This window comes from Electrona antarctica (assembly GCF_951216825.1).
Source record: "Electrona antarctica genome assembly, chromosome: 2".
NCBI classification, from domain to species: domain Eukaryota; kingdom Metazoa; phylum Chordata; class Actinopteri; order Myctophiformes; family Myctophidae; genus Electrona; species Electrona antarctica.
The window spans coordinates 26,344,295-26,369,823 of NC_136807.1; the positions used below are offsets into that span (position 1 = coordinate 26,344,295).

At 44.6% G+C, this 25,529-nt stretch overlaps 1 protein-coding gene across 2 annotated transcripts in view; it reads left to right on the plus strand.

Moving 5' to 3' along the window:
- The first annotated feature begins 2,271 nt into the window (after positions 1 to 2,271).
- plcg1 (phospholipase C, gamma 1) overlaps positions 2,272 to 25,529 on the plus strand; it is a 57,962-nt gene continuing 34,704 nt past the window's right edge. The window contains exons 1-5 of one of the 2 annotated variants that reach the window (XM_079489461.1): positions 2,272 to 2,817; positions 4,685 to 4,969; positions 21,934 to 22,086; positions 23,170 to 23,263; positions 23,428 to 23,475. In XM_079489461.1, the coding sequence (XP_079345587.1) occupies positions 4,756 to 4,969; positions 21,934 to 22,086; positions 23,170 to 23,263; positions 23,428 to 23,475 (509 nt within the window). In that variant the 5' untranslated portion in view covers positions 2,272 to 2,817; positions 4,685 to 4,755. The remainder of the gene's footprint in view (positions 2,818 to 4,684; positions 4,970 to 21,933; positions 22,087 to 23,169; positions 23,264 to 23,427; positions 23,476 to 25,529) is intronic. The other variant, XM_079489462.1, reaches the window with a different exon arrangement.

Genomic DNA, 25,529 nt, shown 5'->3' on the forward strand with positions numbered 1-25,529 from the left:
AAATAAGTTATAGGCCTAGGGTTATAACATGTTCACTACTGTAAGGTATCTATAGTCATTATGGTAGGATTGAGTGCAATGGTGGGAAGTAACTATAAGTATAATTATGCAAGTACTCTGTTTTAAGTAAACTTTTTACTTAGGTACTTTTACTTTATTATTTCCATTTATGACACTTGATACTACTAGAAAAAAATGCTCGCCCCTGGGTCAATACCGGCGACCTCGGAACGGTCGCCACCAGGCACCAGTTATTCCTAAATGTAGGCTAACCTCAGTAAAACTGTGCCTAAACCTAACCTTAACCTTAGTAAAACTATGCCTATAAACTTAACCTCAGTAATTTAACTATGCCTAAACTTAAACGTATTTCTACCCTTAACCTCTGTAAAACTATGCCTTAATAACCTAACCTTATTCCTAAACATGACCTTAACCGCAAGTGTGTTTTGAGGAGAGCGTTTCCGGTTACCTTATACTCTTTTAATACATCTGAGGCAAATATTGTGTTTTTTTGTTTTGTTTTTCCACTACAGTTATGACAGTTTTAATCATTAACTGATGTTATTACAGGTAGCACATTAAATTAAAATAAGCCCCACCTTTACCAGCAGCAACATTAAAGTGACTAGACCTGTACGAGCCCGTTGGCCACCGATCTACTTGAGAGCGATGCAACTTGGGAATACAATATTGGTAATACCCTCATAATGGTTGCAAGTAGTTGCATGTTGCAAGTAGTGGTTAGGGTTGTGGTTAGGGTTTAACAGTCAGAGTTTTTCTTATGATGAAACAATTTCCGCTTCTACCCCGGGCCTAATTTGAATCCTGTTTCCTGAACAAGTGCTGACATTTACCATTGAGCTAAATAGAGCCTGCTTGCTCAGGGGATAAATTGAATCTTGACCATCAGGTCAAAATTCGTGTCAACCTGTGTCCAGGTGAGACATGACCTTTGACACAAAATAAAACCACCCCAATGAAATATATTGTAGTAACATACGGGTTGGACAAATTGACATTTGTATTCATTATAAAAAACTTGCATAGTGCCTCACGCAAGTAAAAATCACACCCGTGTGAACTGAGTGGTGTAAGGTTTTATATAGCATGATCAGCTGTGGTCTGACGTAATGTCTGACGTAATGAAATAAGGTAAGGTATTATGTAGCCTGATCAGCTCTGATCTGACGTAATGAAATCACACCCGGATGTGATTTCACAACTGGCTTTTTCTGTGCAGAGAAAATGACCATGGTTGCTACGGTCATCCAGTTCACCCGGGTAAATAATTTCTGACGTAATTAACGTCAGAAATTATTTTGAACATAGCAACCATGCTCATTTTTTTCTGCACACAAAAGCCAGTTGTAGGAGTGGTTTACACCACTCAAAAATCACACCCGTGTGAAGTGAGGGGCGCTCTTATCATCCTACATCATGAATCATATACTGGCCAATCAGAATGCCTGTTGCCACAAATTTACGTCATATTTGGCGGACATTTGACCTAATTTCAACTTTCATTGTCGATGGCAAATATGAGATGTGTGGGGACAAGTTGATTTTCCCTTCATTGTCAATGGCATTTAATGTTTGTGTTCCGGACATTTTGTGGGGGCTGGCCCATAGGGCTGGCCCCTCAAAAAGAAAAAAAATCACACCCGGGTGTGATTTTCACACGGCCGTGTGAAGTGAGGGGCGTTCTTATAATCATCACATATCACATATCCTCACATTCCTGCTAATCACTTTTGGCGTCCTCAATTTCCTGTCCTCACTTTTTATCCTCAATTCCGTGCTCAGCCAATCAAATCATCGCTATGGGGCAGGGGTACACACGCACACAAAAAGCATAGCGTCGATAGGGGCCCCTCAAAAACTACAAAAACAAAAACTACATGTGAGTAGGCTACTTCTTCCACAAACTATTCTTCTGATCAACAGGTGTGTGTACGGAGGGGGGGGGGGGGTAAATAATTAGCCACGATTGGTTTACTTCTAACTGTTAATTAACTATACCGGTATGACAAGCACAGCAAGCAGCAACAAGCAAGCCACGAGAAGCCAGTGCAGTGTCACTGTCTGTCACCGTCTTCAAAAAGCACATACGCATACGTCGCAGTACCACGGTGTCGCTCGACAAAAGGACCAGATCTACAAGCTTACAACGCGTCGCTCCGCAACACATTGTGAGCTTGTAAATCTGGTCTTTTCGGCTCTCGCGAGATCGCGGCTTAAAGGGGCCGACGCGTGCAACAGCCGCTTTGTTGTATCATGTACATGAGGGGTCGGTGGCGGTGCTCGGTAATACGGTAGGCACTAGTAGGCAGGGTGGGGGGAAGGGCCCGCAGCTACACAGCCCCTCTAGCCGGGAGACCAGAGCTCAACTTGCGGATTCATCCACGGTTCTTTTCCCCTAGGCTGTCTCTCTCTCTCTCCATGGACGTGCTGTAGTGTAGCGGCAGCCAGCCACGAAGGGCAGCACCACGAAGCCGAGCCAGCCAGCCAGCAGGACAAAACGGGGGGATAATATCTTTCACGGCAAAAAGAAGCGGAGGGGGCCCGGTGGAGTACATTGATTCACTGCTGGGGGGGCCGGCGGCCACCATGATGATATAATAATAATATTATAATAACCAACCCTTAAACCACCCCCCCAAAACTGGTGGAAAGACCAGGAGGAGGACAAGTTTTTTTTAAGGCCGTCGGAGATGTGCTCTTGTGCGGGGCTGTCGCCGAGATTTTTGCGGCGACGACGTGTTGTTTCTGCCGCGGAGGCTCGCTGCGTGTTGTCACCGTTGAAATTTCTACAAGGTAAGGAAGGCGAGGGGGGAACCGGGGGACGAAAAGAGGCTACATTATGCAGCCATGTGGGGGGCTGGGGGCTAAACAAATCTTTTGCTAGCCACTTGTACCTGGGGGGGGGGGGGGGGGGGGTTGGCAGCGGTGGAAATCAGCCATTATTTTCCCCTTTGGCCCGTTCCTTCATAACTACCAAGTACCAACCAACCCCCTGGAAATAGAAGCTAGAGCGTGTTGTTGTTGTTACATTGTATCCACTCTGTCTCAGTCTGTTCCCATTCGGCAACACTTGTATTCAATGTGACACAACAAACGGGAACGCACGGCTCAAAGGGAAACTTTGTGCTCTGATACATTGTAGCATATTTAACAGGCCTAAAGTTGGTAGTCTAGTGTCTAGTCAGCGGGAGTCTCCGAGTCTGGCTGTGAAAATCAGCATGTCACACTGCAGACTAGAGTGACTAGGTTTTATTTAATTTATGGGGGAAATGGACCCTTACAAATCCGTAACTCTTAAATTGAGAGCGTACAAATGGACCAGTATGGGTCCATTTGGTGCCATTTGTACACTTGTACACTCATTGTTTGATTGAATACTTTTACAGTTTGCAAAAAAGCGCAGGAGAGTACAGTTTTAATACAAATACAGTGCTAAAAGGATTGAACCCAATACATCGGGACGGGGTCTCTCAGAGTTATGGGGTGTCTTTGATCTTGAACTTTTTCAACAGTGCAACAATAGGACAAGTGTTTGTGACCTCTTTCATTTCAAGGACCCTCAGTTTCAGCCTACATTTTTCCCGGTCATCTCTGGGAATCTCTGGGACCCCAGAAATCCTCCTCAGTGTTACAGACCTTAAAGGGGTCTTTGGCCCCTGGTTGGCTGAGTTGAGCGAAACAGTGAGATATAGGATAAAACTGTTTGATTTCATATAATAAATTATATTATATCAGACCTTTGGGCAGTCTGCTTTACTGTGACTTTAAAGGGGGCATAATTATATTTCTTTGTTAAAAATTAAGTGTTAAAGGCATGTAATTTTGCCCTGTGTTTACATAACACAACAGTAAATACATTTTCCCCTCATCAGTCATCAGCCACTGGAGTAGTGTGGTGGTGTTTACCTGCAGCATTGTCTTCTCGCTGTATTTAGGTGTTTTGTTTGTTATGTAGGTGGGGGCATATAGTAATGCCCCCCCGTCTCTCCAGCTCTTCAGTAAACAGAAAATACATTTTCTGGTCAGGATACAAATGTCATCCAATCAGGAATCATGAGACGTCACCTCAAACGGAACACAGGATAAACACGAAATAGGAAGCGATGGAATTAAACAACAAATAAATCAGCAGACAAAATAGGAATTGGAACAATTGAAGCTGATAAATGGGCGCTCTTTCTCGATTGGATGAAATTGGTGATCAACCTGAACATTTATTTTCAGTTTACAGAAGAGCTGGAGAGACGGGAAGACCCCTTTTACTGAACAAACACTCCGTATATAGTAATGTAATTCGACAGAATATACAGCTTTAACTTTATAAAACAAAAACATTTTGAAAAATAAACACTTAAGGCAGTGGTTTGCGATATATCGTCCAGGCAGAGACCCTCAGGGTTCCTTGAGGAGGGTCTAAATGGACCCTTACAGGTCTGTAACTCTGTTAGGGGTCCATTTGGTTTCATTTATACAATCTCAAATCTTTATGAAGGGTCTTATCATCTCAGATATTATAAGGGGTCCTTGAAATGAACGTTTTAAGAACCATTGATAAGTGCAAACTTTACACTGTCATTGTGCAGTATTGCCACAACAGAAGACTTGCAACAAGGGATTGTTTTTTCATTTTTTGTCCCCCCCCTCCCCCCTTCTCCTGCAGGAATCCCTGTCTAGCTCAGGACTGAGCAAATTGTTCTGAAAGGAAAAGGAAAACAAACGGGGGAAGTAAGCATGGCTGGAACCGCGGGCTCCTTTTCCAACGGACCTGTTCCGTGGATAGAGAACGACACAGAGATGAACAACATCTACAGGGACCTGGAGCTGGGAACGGTGTTGACACTGTTCCCAAAAAAGTCCCAGCGTCCCGAGAGGAGGACGTTTCAAGTCAAGCTAGAGACCAGGACAATTATTTGGACCCGGGGAACTGAAAAGATAGAAGGGGAAAGTGAGTAACACGTTGTGTGTGCACGTGCACACACACACACACACACACACACACACACACACAGATGCACCTCAATCCGGTTGTATTCTGTCATTCTAAGCAATAATACATTGGTTCAGCAACGACCATGATCCATAAGACAAACAGAGCGCCTAGTGCAGAGATCAAGGGTAAGACGAGATGAAAGTTCCACTTGTCTTCTGTGGCGCTGCTGTATCAACAACTAAACTCTAGCCCTGGCCTCATGTCTTTGCCGAAAATAGCCGATCTACAAGCTCACGACGGGTTGTAGATAAGCTATTTTTGGCAGAATGTTTAGCCCCAAACATAGGGACTGTGGACACTAGGGTTTGTTTGGTTAATTGGTTAGGTGTATGGTATGCACTGCAGGCTAGGGCCAACAGACATAGCTGAACGGTAAAGAGAGGCTGTCTACTGTCTAGTAGGAAAAAGAAAGTCCATTGTTTTGTCGCAGTGTCCCTGAGCAACCTCTAACTGCTCCGCTGGCCCCGAGCAGTGCTCGTTGGAACCATCTGAGCAGCCATCAGCTGGCTGAAGCTGCAACATAATCCCCCCCCACCCCCTATGCACGGGACTAATAAAGGTATCCCTTTCCTTTCGTTGGTCATTTAAACATGACGATAAACACAAGAAGTGATACCAGCTAAAGATTGTAGTTACTAGTAGGGTAATCATCATCAAATAAAGGAAAAACAGCACCCTCTTTTCCTTTGAATTATTGATGCGAGTCAACAGTCTGTGTCGAGAGACTACTAGTAGGGTAACTGGAACACTCGCCCCAAAACACACTTGCCCCCATTTTCTTTGTGGACCGCTCGCCCCCAGCGGTTCCTGTATTCTTGTACAAAAGGTATACATTTAGGACTAGGCATAGTTTAACTGATGTTAAGATAGAATAAGGTTAGATTTAGGTATAGTTTTACTGAGGTTACATTTAGGAATAAGGTTGGGTTTAGGCATAGTTTTATAGAGGTTACATTTAGGAATAAAGTGAGGTTAGGCATAATTTGACTGAGGTTAAGTTTAGTAATAAGGTTAGGTTTAGGTGTAGTTTTACTGAGGTTAAGTTTAGGAATAAGGTTAGGTTTAGATATAGTTTTTCTGAGGTTAAGGTTAGGTTTAGGTATAGTTTTACTGAGGTTAAGGTTTTTACTGAGGTTACGTTCAGGAATACCTGGTGGCGACTGTTTCGAGGTCCCCGTATTTGACCTGGGGCGAATGTGTTTTTGGGCGAGCGCTCTTGTATTCAGTAGTAGTAGTACACATGTCTGGTTTGAGGACACGCAGGAGGCCTCTCCAGCTCTGCTCCACTCCTCTCCCAGCAGCCAGTGAGAAATTCAGCTCTCTCTCTCCCTCTCTCTCTCTCTCGTAGCAGGATGCCTTGTGCACAGCTGCACTCTGCTCCGGATGCAAGCCAGAGAGGAGCGAGACAGGACTGTGTAGGCTCACTTTTTTTCCCCTCATACCAAACGGTATCATCTTCTCTGCCATGAAGCGGGAGACAAAAGGGTTTGGATGTGGGGGGTTGGGGGAGGTGGATTCATACACACATGAGCTCATAGCCGTAATTTGATACTCCTGGAGAGGTGATATCGGCCCCCGGACAGCTCATTAATGTACATAAATAGAATATAAAGTTGTTATTTTTACTGGAAGTGTGGGATCAATAAGGGCCTTGATGTTTGTTAACATTTATAGCCATAGGCTATTAAAAAATAGCTATACACAAGCTCAAAGTGCATCACTTTGTGCCGTACTGCGATCCTGTACATCTGCTATTTTGAATACTGATTTAGAAGGCATTTGTAAAATTGACTTCAGGTCTTTACGGGTTATGCCCTTGAATAGCGAATATAGCCAATCTACCAGCTCACAACGAGGTGTTGCAATGTGACTTGTGAGCTTGTAGATTGGCTATTTTCTTATATCCTATATTAGGGATGCCACTGCCAGCCCTGCCAGGTTGAAAGTGGTTAAATGGTGGAGCACAGATTTGTCACAGATTTGTCAGGCTGATAGAAATCATAGGTCTGATGTTGATAATATTGCCTGTTTGGCCTGCGATGGATTGGTTACATGCTGTAAACCTATTGTGTTCCGGTTTGAAGTGACATAGTAGGTGGTATTGGGTTTAACCACTGGGAATCCCCAGGGGTCTACTCATTTGGTCCCCTCCTCCTTTTTCCCCTCTACCAAATCTCTCCGCTGAAAATATGTGAGCTTGTAGATTTGCTATTTTCACAGAATATTCGCCTACTATGACATGCACAGAATAGGTACCCGTAGTTTGTTCATTTGGTTAATATTTGTAACTAACACATGCTGTTGACATGTTTAGTTATACAGTACATTTGTGTCCGACTCCTTTTAAGGGTATAGTATGTATGTAACTGTTCCTTGTTTTGCATAACAAAACAATATATACATGTTTTACCAATCATTTCTCCTCTATACCAGCTGTATTTGGGTGTTTGGGTTTGTTTTGATAGACAGGGACGTTTTAAGTAACAAAAACAATATATATATATATACATGTAAAGAGAGCCTACTGTCCAGCAGTCCAAATATTATTAAATAAAATTTCAGAATGGTAGACCTGAGGCCTACCATACCAGGCTTCAGGCCTGAGGCCTACCATTGCGTGGCACAGCATGTGCGGCACTACAAGTCTTACACCACATGCGTTTGGGAAACCCAGCCATGTGTCTCTGCATGTAAACACCACCACACTCTGTGTGGGTGTGTGTGTCAGTCATCTTCTATTGTTATTTGTTTCATTAAGGGTCCTTTGTTCACTGTATGGCTTGCTTTCATCAGAACTAACTAAACCAGTTATTTAACTGACATGCCATAGCAATGAATTGACATAAGAGTTCACACAGGATGAAGCGCTATGTCACGACACACTGCATTGATGGTGTCACAGAAGAAGTATGCATACTCTAAGGCTATGTTCAGACTGGCAGGTCAAAGGACTGGGCCTATCCAGAGTGGATTTAGATTAGATTTAGTCTGAAAAAAAGAAAATAAACATAAACTGATTTATGTGAATCACATTTGAACCACAAATATATGATCTGCAACACTTCTGCCTATGTTGTTACGTCATTACCACAGCAACCAATGGAGATGGGTGGACCAATGGTTCCCAAACGTTTTGACTTTGTTCTGGGTCTGTCCCTGGGTCTGTCTGTCCAAGCACGAAAATAGCTTGGTTGGTTTTCACCATTTCTTAACCGTTTCGGACACAGGGCGGCTTGCCGGAAACAGCCCGGGCCTGGCCCCCTGGGCGCATTCCTGGGGGTCTGGATGTTCCAGGGCCCCCCCAGGGACCCCCACACGGTAACTCTGTGTCGGACGCGGGGTGGCTTGCAGGACCCGGGCCAGCCCCTAGCCGCATTCCTGGGGGTCTGGATGTTCCAGGGACCCCCCCGGGGACCCCCACATGGTAACTGTTTCGGACGCGGGGCGGCTCGCCGGAACCGGGCCAGCCACCTGGGCATGTTCCTGGTGGTCTGGAATCTCTGGATGTTCCGGGGACCCCCACATGGTAACTCTGTCATTACTTGACAGTTTCGGACACGTGTCTGGAACTTCCGCGGACCCCCCGGGGAGCCCCACACGGAGTTGCACCACTCACTTCACACGGGTGTGATTTTTTTTTAATCAAATTATTTTCAACAACAAAAGAATGTGACCCAACCCCACTGTTTGGGAAACACTGGTGGATGATCTGGTCAGAGACAAGAAATTGACCACAAATCATTTTCAAATTCAAGAAGCTACAAACTGCCAGTTGTCACTGCATGACTAACAATAAAAGCTGAGCGGGCTGCAGCTCTTATTGACTCAGTGTTGTGTCAAATCAATCATTATGTTTTTGTTTCAGCATTTCCACTCCCATCTCTCTTCCCACCACTATTCCCCATTCGTTACAAAGAACAGAAAGAACTCATTTTTTGCCATTAGCCACTAACCAGTTTTCCTGTGATATTTAACCCCTACCCTTTTCATTAACGTGTTATGCAGCAGCAACGCATCGACAGCGACTCTGCAGTTGTAGTTGGCCATGTTTGACTGTTGTTGTAGCTTTATCGCCGCTAGTGTGAACTCGGCATCGGTCCTAAAGGTCAGAGCTGAGTAACACATTGGATTTCACTGCAGTGAGTCTTAACAAAGCCTACTGTATTTACAATTGCAGTTTCTATTGTATCACATGGCTTCTTCTGAACGGTGCTGTCACTGTATGAAACAATACACACATGATGTGTGTGTGTTGTTGGGTAGGGACAAAAGTACTTCTTGTTTGTTTCTTTAGTTTTTTTCCCCTTTTTCTCCCCAATGTAGTCATATGCCAATTAATTCTTCCCCACACACATTCTGTGTTGTCACTGCTGGTGTTTCCTACTGACTCATCGGCAAGTGAGGAGCCCCCACCGGGAGGACGTAGAGCCTTTGTCCTACTCCTCCCGCCCACTCCCTGCTGACAGGTGCCGCCCTGGGCTGTACTGACCATAGGAATACATGCAGAGACACCCTGTCTTCCCTCTCCCGAACACGGGCCAATTGTGTTCATTACATTACATTACATTACAGTCATTTAGCAGACGCTTTTATCCAAAGCGACTTACAATAAGTGTATTCAACATAGGTAGGGAACAAAAACTACTAATCACCAGAAGTCTTTAGTGCATTTTCTGCAAAAACAAGCAACCAAGAGTATACCTAGCGCTAAGGTAAAAGTGCAATATATCAGCTACCTATTTCCTTAAACAGATGAGACAAAATAGCTAAATCAAATGAGCATGAGCTAAAACAATTAAGTGTATCGACTAAACAAGATCCAATAAACAAGACAACAATAGAAAACAAGCGTTCGTACAACTAGTTAACAACAAGTAGGTCAGGCAGAGAGGAAGGGTAGTGTTTCCTGAAGAGGTGGGTTTTCAACCTGTGGCGAAATATGGGCAGTGACTCTGCTGTCCTAACATCAGTGGGGAGTTCATTCCACCACTGTGGGGCCAGAACAGAAAAGAGTCGTGACCGTGTGGATCGGCCAGAAGGACCCTTGAGTGACGAGGCAATCAGTCGCCCCGAGGTGGCAGACCGAAGTGGTCGGGCAGGGGTGTAGGCATCGACCATAGCCCGGAGGTAGGAAGGAGCTGTTCCTTTCACTGCCCTATAGGCTAACACCAGGGTTTTGAACTGGATGCGGGCCGCTACGGGGAGCCAGTGTAGAGAACGGAGAAGGATGGTTGTGTGGGAGAACTTGGGGCGGTTGAACACCAGACGAGCCGCAGCTTTCTGAACAAGCTCCAGAGGTCTGATGGCAGATGCCGGAGCACCAGCAAGGAGGGAGTTGCAGTAGTCCAGGCGGGAGATGACGAGAGCCTGGATGAGCACCTGGGCTGCCTTCTCCGTGAGGAAGGGGCGAATCCTCCTGATGTTGTAGAGGAGGAATCTGCAGGACCTTGTCACTGATGCGATGTTTGCCGAGAACGTCAGTTGATCGTCCAGGGTCACACCCAGATTTTTCGCAGTCCGAGTTGAGGTCACCACAGCATTATCAATGGTGATAATGCTGTGGTGACCTCAACTCGGACTGCGAAAAATCTGTGTGTTCGTATAGAAATGCTCGACAAAGCTCGCAGCCTCGCATTTGAATGCACCACGGTGGATTCAAACCCACAACCTCCTCTGTGGTGGGGCGATACTTTAGCTGCGCCGATTATTTTTGTTTACATTTTCCTCCACAGTTTTTTGTGTTGAAGGAGTTCTGTGACTGCTGTTGGATTTGAATTCCATTTTTTTCTTGCAGAATGGAAGTGGGTTTTGCAATATAAGTATGGTTTGATCAAATATAATCCATTTTCAGACACTGCATCATCCATTTCTCACTTCAAATGTTTTCAAAAACGTTCTTTTATTTTTATTTTTATTTTTTATTTTTTTGTGGCTTTCGCCTTTCTTTCATATATTTTATGGAGGGACAGACAGTAGGCTGACAGGAAATGGGGAGAGAGATGGGGGGGGAAGACATGCAGTAAAGGCCGTCGGGATCGGGAGTCGAACCTGCGGCACACTGCCAGACTGGATTACCAGCCAAGGTGCCTGGACCACTGAGCCATGGCCCAGGCCTCAAAAACGTTCTTGAGAGAAACGTCTAGTTGTAAATGACATTGTGTGTTTTGTTGTTTACATGGCTGTAATGTTGGATACAGCATAGTAGCATACCATTCAAGCAGCGCAGCAGGTGCTCTGAGGCTTTGATTCGACAGAGGCCTTATTGGAGCGGTCATTATGCAGAAATAACACACCACTGAATTCAGCAATTGATCAGAATCAAGCATTCGACCAAGCTGTGTAATAATAATTAATAACCTAGTCCCACAGCTCCACTAGTATTTAGTAAACTATTAGTACTGTAGGAGGAGCAGGATAGTTTAACAGACCAGTCGATTCGCACATATCGTTGCTGTTGGACAGTGTTTTTTCCTAAATGAATGCCCTACTTATACTATAGCATCACACAAAAGCATCAAAAGTAGTGGATCTAGGCCTGGGCCGTGGCTCAGCGGTCCAGGCACCTTGGCTGGCAATCCTGTCTGGCAGTGTGCCGCGGGTCCGACTCCCGATCCCGACTGCCCTTACTGCATGTCACCCCCCCATCTCTCTCCCAATTTCCTGTCAGCCTACTGTCTATCCCTGGATAAAAATAAAATAAAAGGCGAAAGCCACAAAAAAACATAAAAAATAAAAAAGTGGTGGATCTACAAGCTCGGAGCATGGCGCAAAGCCACGTGTTTTGAGCTAGTAAATTTGCTTTTTTGATACTTTTATATTTGAATCCTGAAAAATAACAGTTTTGGACATAATGAGGTTTCCACCCGACAGACAATTTGTAGTCTCACTGGTGGTGGGCAGGAACTTGACCTCTGCCTGACCTCGGACGCCCCCTGGTCACACTTCTTTGATGTGTGTATTTTCCTCTGGCACTGTGTATGACATCGCCTCTGACACTGTATGACATCGCCTCTGACACTGTGTATGACATCGCCTCTGACACTGTGTATGAAATGAAATGAAATGAAATCTATATTTACCTAGGGTATCTGGGCTAAGCTCAAGAACTTGTTTCCAGCCAGGCCCTGCTCATAGAACACATTTCATCGTAGTGGTTCAATGCCTTGTTCAAGGGCACTTCAGCGGTGGTAATTTTTTAACGTGTCGGACGGCTGATTCGAACTGGGAACCTTCCGGTATCAAGACCGCGCCGCTATCCGTTCGGCCACCGCTGCCACATCGCCTCTGACACTGTATGACATCGCCTCTGACACTGTATGACATCGCCTCTGACACTGTATGACATTGCCTCTGACACTGTATGACATCGCCTCTGGCACTGTGTATGACATCGCCTCTGGCACTGTGTATGACAGTATGACATCGCCTCTGGCACTGTGTATGACATCACCTCTGGCACTGTGTATGACATCGCCTCTGACACTGTATGACATCGCCTCTGACACTGTGTATGAAATGAAATTAAATGAAATTAAATGAAATCTATATTTACCTAGGGTATCTGGGCTAAGCTCAAGAACTTGTTTCCAGCCAGGCCCTGCTCATAGAACACATTTCATCGTAGTGGTTCAATGCCTTGTTCAAGGGCACTTCAGCGGTGGTAATTTTTTAACGTGTCGGACGGCTGATTCGAACTGGGAACCTTCCGGTATCAAGACCGCGCCGCTATCCGTTCGGCCACCGCTGCCACATCGCCTCTGACACTGTATGACATCGCCTCTGACACTGTATGACATCGCCTCTGGCACTGTGTATGACATCGCCTCTGGCACTGTGTATGACAGTATGACATCGCCTCTGGCACTGTGTATGACATCACCTCTGGCACTGTGTATGACATCGCCTCTGACACTGTATGACATCGCCTCTGGCACTGTGTATGACATCACCTCTGGCACTGTGTATGACATCGCCTCTGACACTGTGTATGACATCGCCTCTGGCACTGTGTATGACATCGTCATACCGCGCCCACTGCTGTGCTCTATAAGAGTTCATGTGATGATGAAATGGGCTGGCATCAGCTCTTCATCGCCAGTGATGATGATGGTCAGTGGTTTACTGGTTTTTGCTGTGGTCACTTTTTAAACTGTCTATAAACTAAGCTAGATCCTGGAAATGATTATGATAATAATAATAATAATCTTTATTGGTCCCAGAGGGAGTCTGTTCAACAATGCATAACAAAATTCAACGCCACATAAAGACAATGCGTATATAGTCGCCTGTGTGTACACAAACAACATATCAGCAAGGCAGTTTGTTTAGCACTGCAACGACTACAAGTGGACAGAACTCCTGCTAAAACGAACTCTTTCCCATCTCAAAGTTCTGTATCTCCATCCAGATGGCATGATTGTTGTTGAAGTGACAGTTGAGGAGATGATCAGTGTAATATACTGTTGTGTGTGGTAAGTGTGGGTGTGGGTGTTGGAAGGCCAATAATCTCACTTGGAGGCAATGCGTGTAATACTGAAAAGTTTATTCTTGTTAGACATGGTCAGACTCAAAATGTATCGAAAAAAATACATGGGGAACAGTACAATAGATTGAAAAATGTATGTAAATCTTTGAATATATATGCAAACATTTTAACTCAAATCTCTGCTTCTGGGCGTCCCTAGAACAAAATATTTTGAGATGGTTTGGTCAGCGGCCAAATGCATAATTTTGCGGGTCCTAGAAAATGAAAAAGTTTGAGCACCACTGATGTACAAACATATGTTTTTGAGTGGTGCAACCACTCCAAGGAACAGCAATGTCTGTCCTAACCTATGTGACTATGTCCTAACCTATGTGACTATGTTTAGAGTACCAGTAGGGGCAAAAGTGGCGCTGTTGTGCCAGAAACGGAGAGAGATAAGTGTTGCACTGTTTTACAGAGAGAGGGAGAGGCAGGGGGAGAGGGGAGTTGCACCACTCAGTTCACACGGTGTGATTTAATTTTTTTACTGTTTAGAAGACATTCGTAGAGTCAACCTCAGGTCTTAATATAGCAATTCTAATGAACTTCCTATCAGAACAATGATGTTGTGAAAAAAGCTCTAGAATCGGCACCCTGCTGTGGATTTTGTTTTCTGGTAGAGAGGTGACGGACAGGAACTTGACCTCTACCTAACCTCTGCCTTGAATGCCCATGCCACGGTCACACCTCTCTCTTTGATGCGAGTAATGTTTTCCCATGACACTTGTGTAATGTGTCACATGTGTTGTGAGCTTGTAGATCTGCTATTCTTTGCCAAATGTTTGCCTCTATCATGACATGGCCCAGAATAGCGATACTAGGGTTCATGTGGTTTTGTGTTGCTGCTGATTTTATTTTATTGTATTTTTGACAGTTTTATTTAAAATATTTTGCTACCCTGTTCTGCTGAATGCTTTATAAATAAGTACACACACACACACACACACACACACACTAATACGTATATGTGAGGGTGTATGGTACAGGATGCATCCTCCTCCTGATCTCCTTCAGTAAGGTGACACCTCTGTCTATCTCTTATTTTCCTGCTTCTCTCCGAAGGAAGCTGCAAATATTTTGACTCCAGCCAGCTTAAAGTGTTCTTAAACAAATGGAGCCTGTCGGCAGCTTCACTTCAGCAGGAAGTCTGTCTGTCTGACGTGTGTGTGTGTGTGTGTGTGTGTGTGTGTGTGTGTGTGTGTGTGTGTGTGTGTGTGTGTGTGTGTGTGTGTGTGTGTGTGTGTGTGTGTGTGTGTGTGTGTGTGTGTGTGTGTGTGTGTGTGTGTGTGTGTGTGTGTGTGTGTGTGTGTGTGTGTGTGTGTGTGTGTGTGTGTGTGTGTGTGTGTGTGTGTGTGTGTGTGTGTGTGTGTGTGTGTGTGTGTGTGTGTGTGTGTGTGTGTGTGTGTGTGTGTGTGTGTGTGTGTGTGTGGAGGAACGTAAAACGGGTGAAAGACATGAATATGAAGGTCTGCTGTGTAGGTGTGGGTCATGGTTGCTAACCACTTCACCTGAGGCCGATTCTACAAATGCCTTCTAAAATCAGTAGTTCTTCTCAAACGTTTTGGACCCCCAAAAGCCAAAGCCAAATTGATATGAATTTGCCCACGCGAACCCCACATCTGAAAATGTTTTGTGCCAGGAAACTCAGAAGGGATTTATGTTAAAAAAAAAAGGTTTCCAAGCATTTTTGATGTTTTTCCAAAAGATTAAAAACATAGCAGATGTATAAGCTTGCAGCGTGACACATGAAGTGACACACTGTGAGCTTGTAGATCTGCTATTTTTTTAAATAGCCTATAAATGGATAAATGGATACAGTGGTTAAAATGATTCTGATGCTGTATTACGTGTTTTAGCTGGGGATCCCCTGACCCCACCATGTTATATAGAGGGCTGTTGTGCAGCTGTGGATGATGGTTGTTGCGCCCTGTAACTTGTAATGTCCTACCTGAAAGATTCTAACCCTATGCAAGTGCCAGACATCTTTTTTTACTACTGTCCAAATATTGTTACTCAGAGGAGATTATATATATTTCCCCCAGAGATGTTTGGGGCCTTTCTTCTGCCTTTGTTTGGTAGTGCAGTGCAGTCAGGAAACAGGAGAAAGAGTCAGGGAGAGAGTGACACGCCTGAACCTGACCCACTTGGCCATCGTTGCCCCAGCAGAGATATTGCTGTTTGACCTTCATGCAGTACCAGTTGTCAACCAGTAGTGGTCCTACCTGATAACAGGATCTAGATTTCTCAATAGAAGAGCAGGGAGACCAAATAACGAACTCACGGCAGTTGTGTCAGTTATATTATACACACTACCACACAGATAAAAGTACCATTTTATAAGACAAGTTTGCTTTGTTTGAAATCCATATAGTTCGTTGATAGGGCGTCCCCTATGGATATGTAGTTGGCCCCCCTACGTTTTTCCCTCAATACCAAATAATCTCTTCGCCGAACAAAAAATATAATAGTTCTCCTTCTATCATGATTGACATGCCCAGAATAGGGACAGTTTATGTGGTTAAGAAGGTATGAGAACAGATCACATGTGCACATACGCACACACGCACGCACGTGTGCGCGCACACGTACACACCTACATACACAGATGTGGTGTGGTGTGTGTGTAGGCATACTCACACTAACAGGATGTGTGGTTTGCAGCAGGCAGGAAGAGGAGCAGGAGCTGAACACAGTGTGCAGCAGCAAGACACTGAGACTCCCTGCGTTTTCAGCTGCTGCTGCTTGTAGATAAAATGGATGGATTAAAGCAGTGTTTCTCAAAGTGGTGAGCGGCACTGGGGACCCCCATGGGTCCTTGAGGGAGGGGGTCCCCACAGCTAAATGAGTCACTATAGAGTCACTGGGGACCCTCATGGGTCCTTGACGGAGGGGGTCCCCACAGCACTGGGGACCCCCATGGGTCCTTGAGGGAGGGGGTCCCCACAGCACTGGGGACCCCCATGGGTCCTTGAGGGAGGGGGTCCCCACAGCACTGGGGACCCCCATGGGTCCTTGAGGGAGGGGGTCCCCACAGCTAAATGAGTCACTATAGAGTCACTGGGGACCCTCATGGGTCCTTGAGGGAGGGGGTCCCTACAGCACTGGGGACCCCCATGGGTCCTTGAGGGAGGGGGTCCCCACAGCACTGGGGACCCCCATGGGTCCTTGAGGGAGGGGGTCCCCACAGCTAAATGAGTCACTATAGAGTCACTGGGGACCCTCATGGGTCCTTGAGGGAGGGGGTCCCCACAGCTAAATGAGTCACTATAGAGTCAAAATCACTTTAGACCGGGAACCCCCATACATGGTTTGCAGCAGGCAGGAAGAGGAGCAGGAGCTGAACACAGTGTGCAGCAGCAAGACACTGAGACTCCCTGCGTTTTCAGCTGCTGCTGCTTGTAGATAAAATGGATGGATTAAAGCAGTGTTTCTCAAAGTGGTGAGCGGCACTGGGGACCCCCATGGGTCCTTGAGGGAGGGGGTCCCCACAGCTAAATGAGTCACTATAGAGTCACTGGGGACCCTCATGGGTCCTTGACGGAGGGGGTCCCCACAGCACTGGGGACCCCCATGGGTCCTTGAGGGAGGGGGTCCCACAGCACTGGGGACCCCCATGGGTCCTTGAGGGAGGGGGTCCCCACAGCACTGGGGACCCCCATGGGTCCTTGAGGGAGGGGGTCCCCACAGCTAAATGAGTCACTATAGAGTCACTGGGGACCCTCATGGGTCCTTGAGGGAGGGGGTCCCTACAGCACTGGGGACCCCCATGGGTCCTTGAGGGAGGGGGTCCCCACAGCACTGGGGACCCCCATGGGTCCTTGAGGGAGGGGGTCCCCACAGCTAAATGAGTCACTATAGAGTCACTGGGGACCCTCATGGGTCCTTGAGGGAGGGGGTCCCCACAGCTAAATGAGTCACTATAGAGTCAAAATCACTTTAGACCGGGAACCCCCATACATAACTTTTATACCTTTTATACACCATATACCTTTCATTCCCGGGAAGCCTTTTGGGTTTTGTACAGTATAGCAACATTTATTAATTTTTTTGTATTTTTTGAATACATATTTGAAGTTTTTCCAGAAACCTTAGGTCAGTATTTAGAAGGTGTTGTTCGAACCCCTCGGGTCTAAATGGGTTAACAACTTGAACCCTTTATATATATTGGCTAGTTGAAAATGAGCCGATCTACAACGTGCATCACTGCTGCTTTACTCCATGTGGCTGCTAAAGCCAAGCCCTAAAGTAATAATACTTCCTTACTTTCGGGCAGAAAGTTTAACTTTATCTCTTTTTGTGTGTTTTTTTTCCCTTTTGTTTATGAATGCCCTACTTATACAGTATACTACTACCGTATACTATAATACTACAGCGTCACACAAAAATAGGCTGAATTTGAATCGTGAGAAGTAAGAGTTGTTCAGAAGCATCTTCCATAAAACCCTGGTCACTGATATTTCATAATCATAGGGCAAATTAAAGGTGTTGTAAGTGATATTTCTTAATTAAAATAAGTTTTACATAGCTTTATATAGTAATCATCGCGTGTTTGTTCGGCAACAGGGTTCTCTCCAGCTCTTTAGTAGACGGAAAAAATCATTCAGGCCAGGCTACTGGTTTTATCCAATCGGGAGAGAGAAGTTTGCAACCAAATACATAATCATTTTGGGGGTCCTTGACAGGAGTTTGAGAAGACTTTGGGAACCACTGCTGTAAAACGCCTATTTGAGGGTCATCGGTATGTTTTTGTTACCGAGTTCTTGTGCTATTCCAAGTTTATCGTCACGTCAATTACAAGTTACTCCTTCAAATGGTCCGTGTCAGTTACACACAACACAAATAGACTTCACCATCCACACCCAGAAAGAACAACTTTGTCCCACCTTTTTAATGAGTGGTTTAAGTAACCGGTAGGCGGTGGTGAAACACCAACTTACTGTAGGATGTTTTGAGACCTGGCGAAGTCCAGCGTCTCTGTCGGGTGAAAACCTCACATGTCCAAAACTGTTACTTCCCAGGATTCTAAATTCAAAAATGGCAAAAGTTGCAGATCCACAAGCTCAAAACGTGTCGCTTCCCACCTCGTTTCGAGCTTGTGGACCTGCTACTTTTGGTGCTTTTGTGTGACGTTGTAGTATATGATGCCGTAGGGGTGTTAATTTACGGAAAAAACACAGAAAGGAATATGGAGATAATGGGTTTCTGCCTAACAGCGGCGATATTCTATATGTGTCTGTCTGCTCAGCGGGTTCCAGCTCGCAGATGTGGCTTGAGGTCGTGGCCTCGGCTCCACTGTATAAGGATCTCTGTGGTCAGGGGGACTTGAACCATAGAAGCCTATATCTGTCTGTGTTTTCATTGATATATCATGTACATGTGTTGTGTAGCGCATTGGCTGTACTGTTTGTTGGAGCGATGTGTCAACATCGCTACCCTGGCAATAGGCAGGGGCAAGCCGTGCCTCCTAATAATGCACTGGATCTCAAACTTCATGTCAAGGACACCCAAATTGATAGATATTTGGCCGCATGACCCCCCATATTAAAATGTTTTGTGCCAGGGACACCCAGAAGAGAAGACCCTTTTTATATATTTTTTTCAAAACTGCTGTGAGCAATATTTTTTATAGCCAATGTATTAATGGATAAAATGGTTAAAATGATTGCGACTACTTTTGCTGGGAACCCCCTCAAGGACACGGACCCCACTTTGAGAACCAATGTCCTCATCATCATGACTTGCTGAATTCGCAACCTATTTTCATAAGTTTGGTTTTTTTGCGACCATAGGTCGCAGATTAGTATATGAACATGCAAAACCTGTCCATCCGTCTGTCTGTCTGTCACGCCACCATATATGGCCCCAAAGTTATTAGCCCGGCAGCTGGTGAAAACTAGAGTTCTCAACAGGCCCGGAAATGACTAATTGCTAATTAGCACACATTTTACGCCCTACCCGGCCCAAAAAAGGCCAATAAAAAAAAAAAATAGGTCCATATATGGGTATCCCCAGACCTGTTGTTTCAGAGCGACCTCGTGTCTTACTGGTTACATTATGTTAAAGTGTAATAAATAATTTTCATACCAAAAAAGGTAGAGCTGTCGCTTGGGAACCGGAAGGTTCACAGTTCGATCCCGGGCTCCCCCAGAATTAGTGTTGAAGTGTGCTTGGACTGCTTGAGCAAGACGCTGAATCCATAATTGCTCCTGATGAGCAGGTTGGTGCCTTGCATGGTTTCCTCCACCATCAGTGTAGGGGGGTGTGTGTGTGTGTGTGTGTGTGAATGGGTGAATGTAATGCACACTCATTGTAAAGCGCCTTCTATAAAGGTGCTACAGTATATAAATGCACTATTTACCACTTAATCATCTTACATACAAGGTAGATAAGATACTACGGACATACTATTGGTCCGACTGTCATTAGACCGACAACCTACCTCAAACCTGCAAAATAGCCTGCATGAGAGAACATTAAACGAGGACATACCGTAGATAAACGCAGTGAGTGAGTGTCCTGTCCTACTCCTACAACAACATTGCATGGGACATTCAAATAAAGTTGACGTGCATGCAGCATTGCAGCGGGGTCAGGGATAGCAGCATAATGAGGATATCATTTGGAAACCACATATTACTAACATAACGTACAAAGTGGCTAGAAGTATAGCAGTCATAAATAAAGAAAAGCAGGTTCTCGGTCCTAAGTCACTTCACACTCTACTGTTCATTAGTCTTGCCATATTTTGATTATTTTCATTATTGTGCTGAGGTTTGGGGAAATAACTATAAAAAATAATTTCAGTCGCTAGTCATTCTACAAAAAAGAGCAATAAGAACCATTCACAAGGTCGGCTATCTGGAACATTCTCTATTTTTACAGTCGAAATTGCTCAAATTCACTGACATAGTAGCTTATCAAACAGCAATAATAATGTACAAGGCTAAGAACCATAATTTACCAGCAAATATTCAGAATTTGTTTCAGGATAGGGAGGGGGGTTATAATTTGAGGGGAGAACTTAATTTTAAAACGTTAAACAGAAATACCACAATGAAAAGTTGTTGTAGTTCGATTAGGGGTGTAACACTGTGGAACAATTTGAGGGATGAGCAAAAACAATGTTCTACCATCAATCTGTTTAAAGTAATGTATAATATTAAAAATTTAAAATATGATTTTCACAAAATTCAGGGAGGAGGAAAATGTATAATTCAGGTGTTTAAAATGGATATTGTGATATGTATGATATGGATATATGTGTATTGAATTTATATATGTTTATATATGTGTTGCATATTCTTTTGTATATCTGCGTTTTTTCTTATATAAAATTGAAGAGATTCATTTTGATAATGAGTATATACGTTTTTACTTCTTCTCACTCCTTTTCGCCTATGCTTAGATTTTTTTTTCTTTGTTTTGTTTTCTTATATTTTAAGTTATTTATTTTAATTGTTCTTCCTTGCAAAAAAATGCAAAGAATTGTTTCTGTTTTTATTTAATTGTATTGGCATATTCGAAATAAACATGACAAACAAACAAATTAATTGATTGAACAGAGGCAGCGGTGCATACTTGATCAAATAAGCACACAACACATTGAAGGGCAACATAGAGACGGGAGAGCAGGAGAGAGACAGAATAGGAGAGGGAGAGAAGGTACCGGAATGTTTTTTTCCCCTCCTCCTTTGTTTTTTGGTGGGGTTGACCCGTGCCCGCCTCGCTATGATTGCTCTGAAAACCTTGACCCTTCCGGCGTCCGTGGGGTTAACACGCAGGACACACCATATGCATATCTGAGTAAAACATTTGCCTACATCAGTAAATATATATTTACACAGTATATCTTCTAACTAAGTCTCTGTCTGTGTGTGTGCACTGTTGTAATCCACAAAAATCGACACGCTCCACACCCCCGCGGGGAGTGCTTGGTGTCGAGTCGGTCGGACCCACGGTTGTCCAGAACCGCCCCCAAAAGACCTCTACCCGGGCTCTGGACAAGGCCCTTGCCCAGGGTCCATATATGGAGCTGGCCTGTTCTCACATCATTCTGACGTCTGTATAGACTCCATATTTGGGCATGCCTGACAAAGAACTCCATATATGGCCATAAAAGGGACACTGACATAATATCTGGGTGGGGCATACATTTCCAACTTGCATCGTTCCAAGTAGGCCAGTGCCCAACGGGCACCGCTGGAGAGGCTGCAATGGGACCGCTTATAATGCATCAACATTTCCATAACACCCGTCTCTGTCTACATCACTGTCTGTCTTTCATCACTATTAGACTTCACTATTAGCAACAATAGCATCAAGTCTTTGGGAAATTATGGTATCCACTATCCATTTTAACGTATGAGGCTTGTTTGTTTTTTTACCATGTCTTCAGTTGACATCAGAGAGATCAAGGAGATCCGTCCTGGACAGAAGTCACGGGACTTTGAGCGCTACGTGGAGGACTCTGCAGCGCGGCTGGACCAGGCCCACTGCTTCGTCATCCTCCATGGCACAGAGTTCCGCCTCAAAGCACTCAGTCTGGCAGGTACGTGTAGAGTAGACTCACCTGGCTGTTACACCCTAGGGGTGTAACAGCCATACGATACACATCGCCATGCATGGTTGACACCATATTGGTTCATTCATGGCGATTCAATGATTTAAAATCGCAGTAATGGCGCCGGCCAGTACTTCTCATGCTGAGGGCAGAGAACAACAACCGATCGAGAGTCAACACACACCATTAAGCTGACGCAACATCCGGTCGCGGTGTTTTGGATCTTCAAAATAAGGGTTGAACGGGGTCGGGGTGATATCCTGGCATATAGTAATCATTCTTTAATATTAATCGCGGTGGGGATTGTGTTAAGGGATTTAAAGTAAACACAGTAAATACATGACATTGTATTTGAACACACATGGACAAACCCGTACCTTGACATGAACACAGAATACACACATTTATCAATAGACCAAGTGTAGCGATATTGAATGGAAACGTAATGAAACCCCTCTTTAGTTAGGGGTACTTGGTATCGATACAATAGATTATTTGTATTGCAAAACGATAGTCACGTCGATATGATATTTTGTTATTTACATATTGATGTACTTCGATTGTTGAAATGGACACTTATGATGCTAAAGACGTATCCACACGTCATCTCAAATAAAACCGCGGGGTGCCTCAGACGTGTGGACACGTCTTTAGGTCCTTTTTAAAGTCGATGCAGTTACTGTATCGTTAAACCCTTACTAGCCGGGCTTTACTTCTAGTAACTACCCAGGCTTTAATTACATCTATGACAGAGTTTCTCAACCTTTTTTCATTTCAAGGCCCCCCGGTTTGATATGCGTTAGGCCACTGACCCCCCCCATTTGATATGACGTTTATCTCTGGGACCTACACCGCAAAATGTGTTAATTTTCATCCTGATTGGCTAAGATTGACTTCTAAATTTGCAGGAGTGGTCTGTTTTGAACAAAAAACCTCAAATCATGAACGCAGCGTCCGATTACCGATTTATTTACAACGCGTCGAGTTGAATAAATTCTTAAACACCAGTGGTATACACGGTTTATCTGAACTGAGACATCATGGCTCTTAAACACCCTTTGACCCCTATAGCCACATCTGATGAGGAGATGACAATGTGGGTGAAAGGTTTGACCTGGCTGGTGGCCGACACACTGAAGTCTCCCACACCACTCCAGATTGAGAGGTACTCACGCACACACACACGCACGCGCACACACACACACAGTCACACACACACACACACACACACACCATTACTTCTAAATATGCCTATAGCGTTACACCCAGCACTTGTAACACTTTCTGTATTTAAATGCACTCCTTACTGTCCGTGTTCTCTCCGTTTAGGTGGCTACGGAAGCAGTTCTACGCTGTCGATCGCAACAGGGAAGACAAGTGAGTTTGTTCTGTCAAACAGTGTGCAATAGTCAAAGCAGACAGTCCAACCATGTGCAATAGTAGAGTCAAAGCAGACAGTCCAACCATGTGCAATACTAGAGTCAAAGCAGACAGTCCAACCATGTGCAATAGTAGAGTCAAAGCACACAGTCCAACCGTGTGCAAGAGTAGAGTCAAAGCAGACAGTCCAACCGTGTGCAAGAGTAGAGTCAAAGCAGACAGTCCAACCATGTGCAATAGTAGAGTCAAAGCAGACAGTCCAACCATGTGCAATAGTAGAGTCAAAGCAGACAGTCCAACCATGTGCAATAGTAGAGTCAAAGCAGACAGTCCAACCATGTGCAATAGTAGAGTCAAAGCAGACAGTCCAACCATGTGCAATAGTAGAGTCAAAGCAGACAGTCCAACCATGTGCAATAGAGTCAAAGCAGACAGTCCAACCATGTGCAATAGTAGAGTCAAAGCAGACAGTCCAACCATGTGCAATAGTAGAGTCAAAGCAGACAGTCCAACCATGTGCAATAGAGTCAAAGCAGACAGTCCAACCATGTGCAATAGAGTCAAAGCAGACAGTCCAACCATGTGCAATAGTAGAGTCAAAGCAGACAGTCCAACCATGTGCAATAGAGTCAAAGCAGACAGTCCAACCATGTGCAATAGAGTCAAAGCAGACAGTCCAACCATGTGCAATAGAGTCAAAGCAGACAGTCCAACCATGTGCAATAGAGTCAAACACTGACCAGACAGTCAAACCGTTTAGAGTCAAACATTAGAAGTACTGCAATCTTTTACTAAAAGTAAAAATATCAATTCCACAATGTAGAAATAATTCAAAAATTGTTCAAAATATACAAAATAATTAACATCAAAATATACTTAACACATTTGGTGCCACATATTAATTCATTAATTAATTCTCCCGTGCCGAGGTCTTTCGGCCGTGCCATAGCTTAAGGCGAAAAAATTACCCCAGGTCCGTGAACCGGAAGTTATGTCCAGTACTTGAGTAAATGTACTTTGTGTGCAATAGGGTCAAACACGAACCAGACAGTACAACGTGTGCAATAGAGATGAACACTGACCAGACTATCCTAGCTGGCTGGTAGTCATAACTCTAGTCTTTTTAGCTGTTAACATTGTGGTGGAGGGGTGCCGATATCTGAGCGGCGAACCACATCGAGTCTTGGGTTTGATTCCCGAGCCCACCGACGGTTTCACTGCATATCACTACCATTCTTTTTTTTTTTTTTTTTTAAGATTAAGCCGCAGTACTTAGTTATTTCCCCTTCCTGATTTCTGGTGCCTGTGCGTGCCGTGCAGGGTGGGTGCAGCACGTGGAAAATAACCAAGTCCTAAGTACTTTCTGTGTGCATTCGGTGTGCAGAAGGAACGCAGGCAGGCAGGCGGCCCTCAGCCACACACACACCAGCAGCAGCTACTTCCTTAGGCAGGAAACGGAGTGGAGAGGATGGGAAGAGAGAGAGAAAGAGAGAGAGAGACATGTTTGTCTGTTACCTCCTAGATGGAGGAGGAGAATGGCCCTGGGCGAAGCCTTTTGTTAGGCACTGCTCATGTTGTCTCCTTTTGGCTCAGATTCATTTCTGTGTTTTTATTTTTTCTTTATTGCTTTTTTTACACTGCCTAGTAACAATGGAGTCGAAAGTGCCAACCATAAGCAAAAAATAGGGTCCACACACACACATGCTCGCACACACACACACAACATACTGCATGCGTGAGCATTTGTCTGTAAATGTGGAAATAATCATGTTTGGACATGGTTGTGTGTACTACACGACAGTACACGTGGTTCCATTTGTAAAAGAAAAACGTAACCATTATGCTCCTTCATATGAGGAATAGCAAGAATAGCAGATCTACCAGCTCAAACCCGGCGATGAGTTTGTAGATTATTTTATTAAATCGTTTGATAAATATCAAACCGATTTCCCAAAAGACCAAAGGGTCATCATAAGCCCCCCTACTTCTCCAGCGAATCTAACGCACGTACATGTGCGTACGTAAATGCATGTATGTTGCTGTGTGTCGCT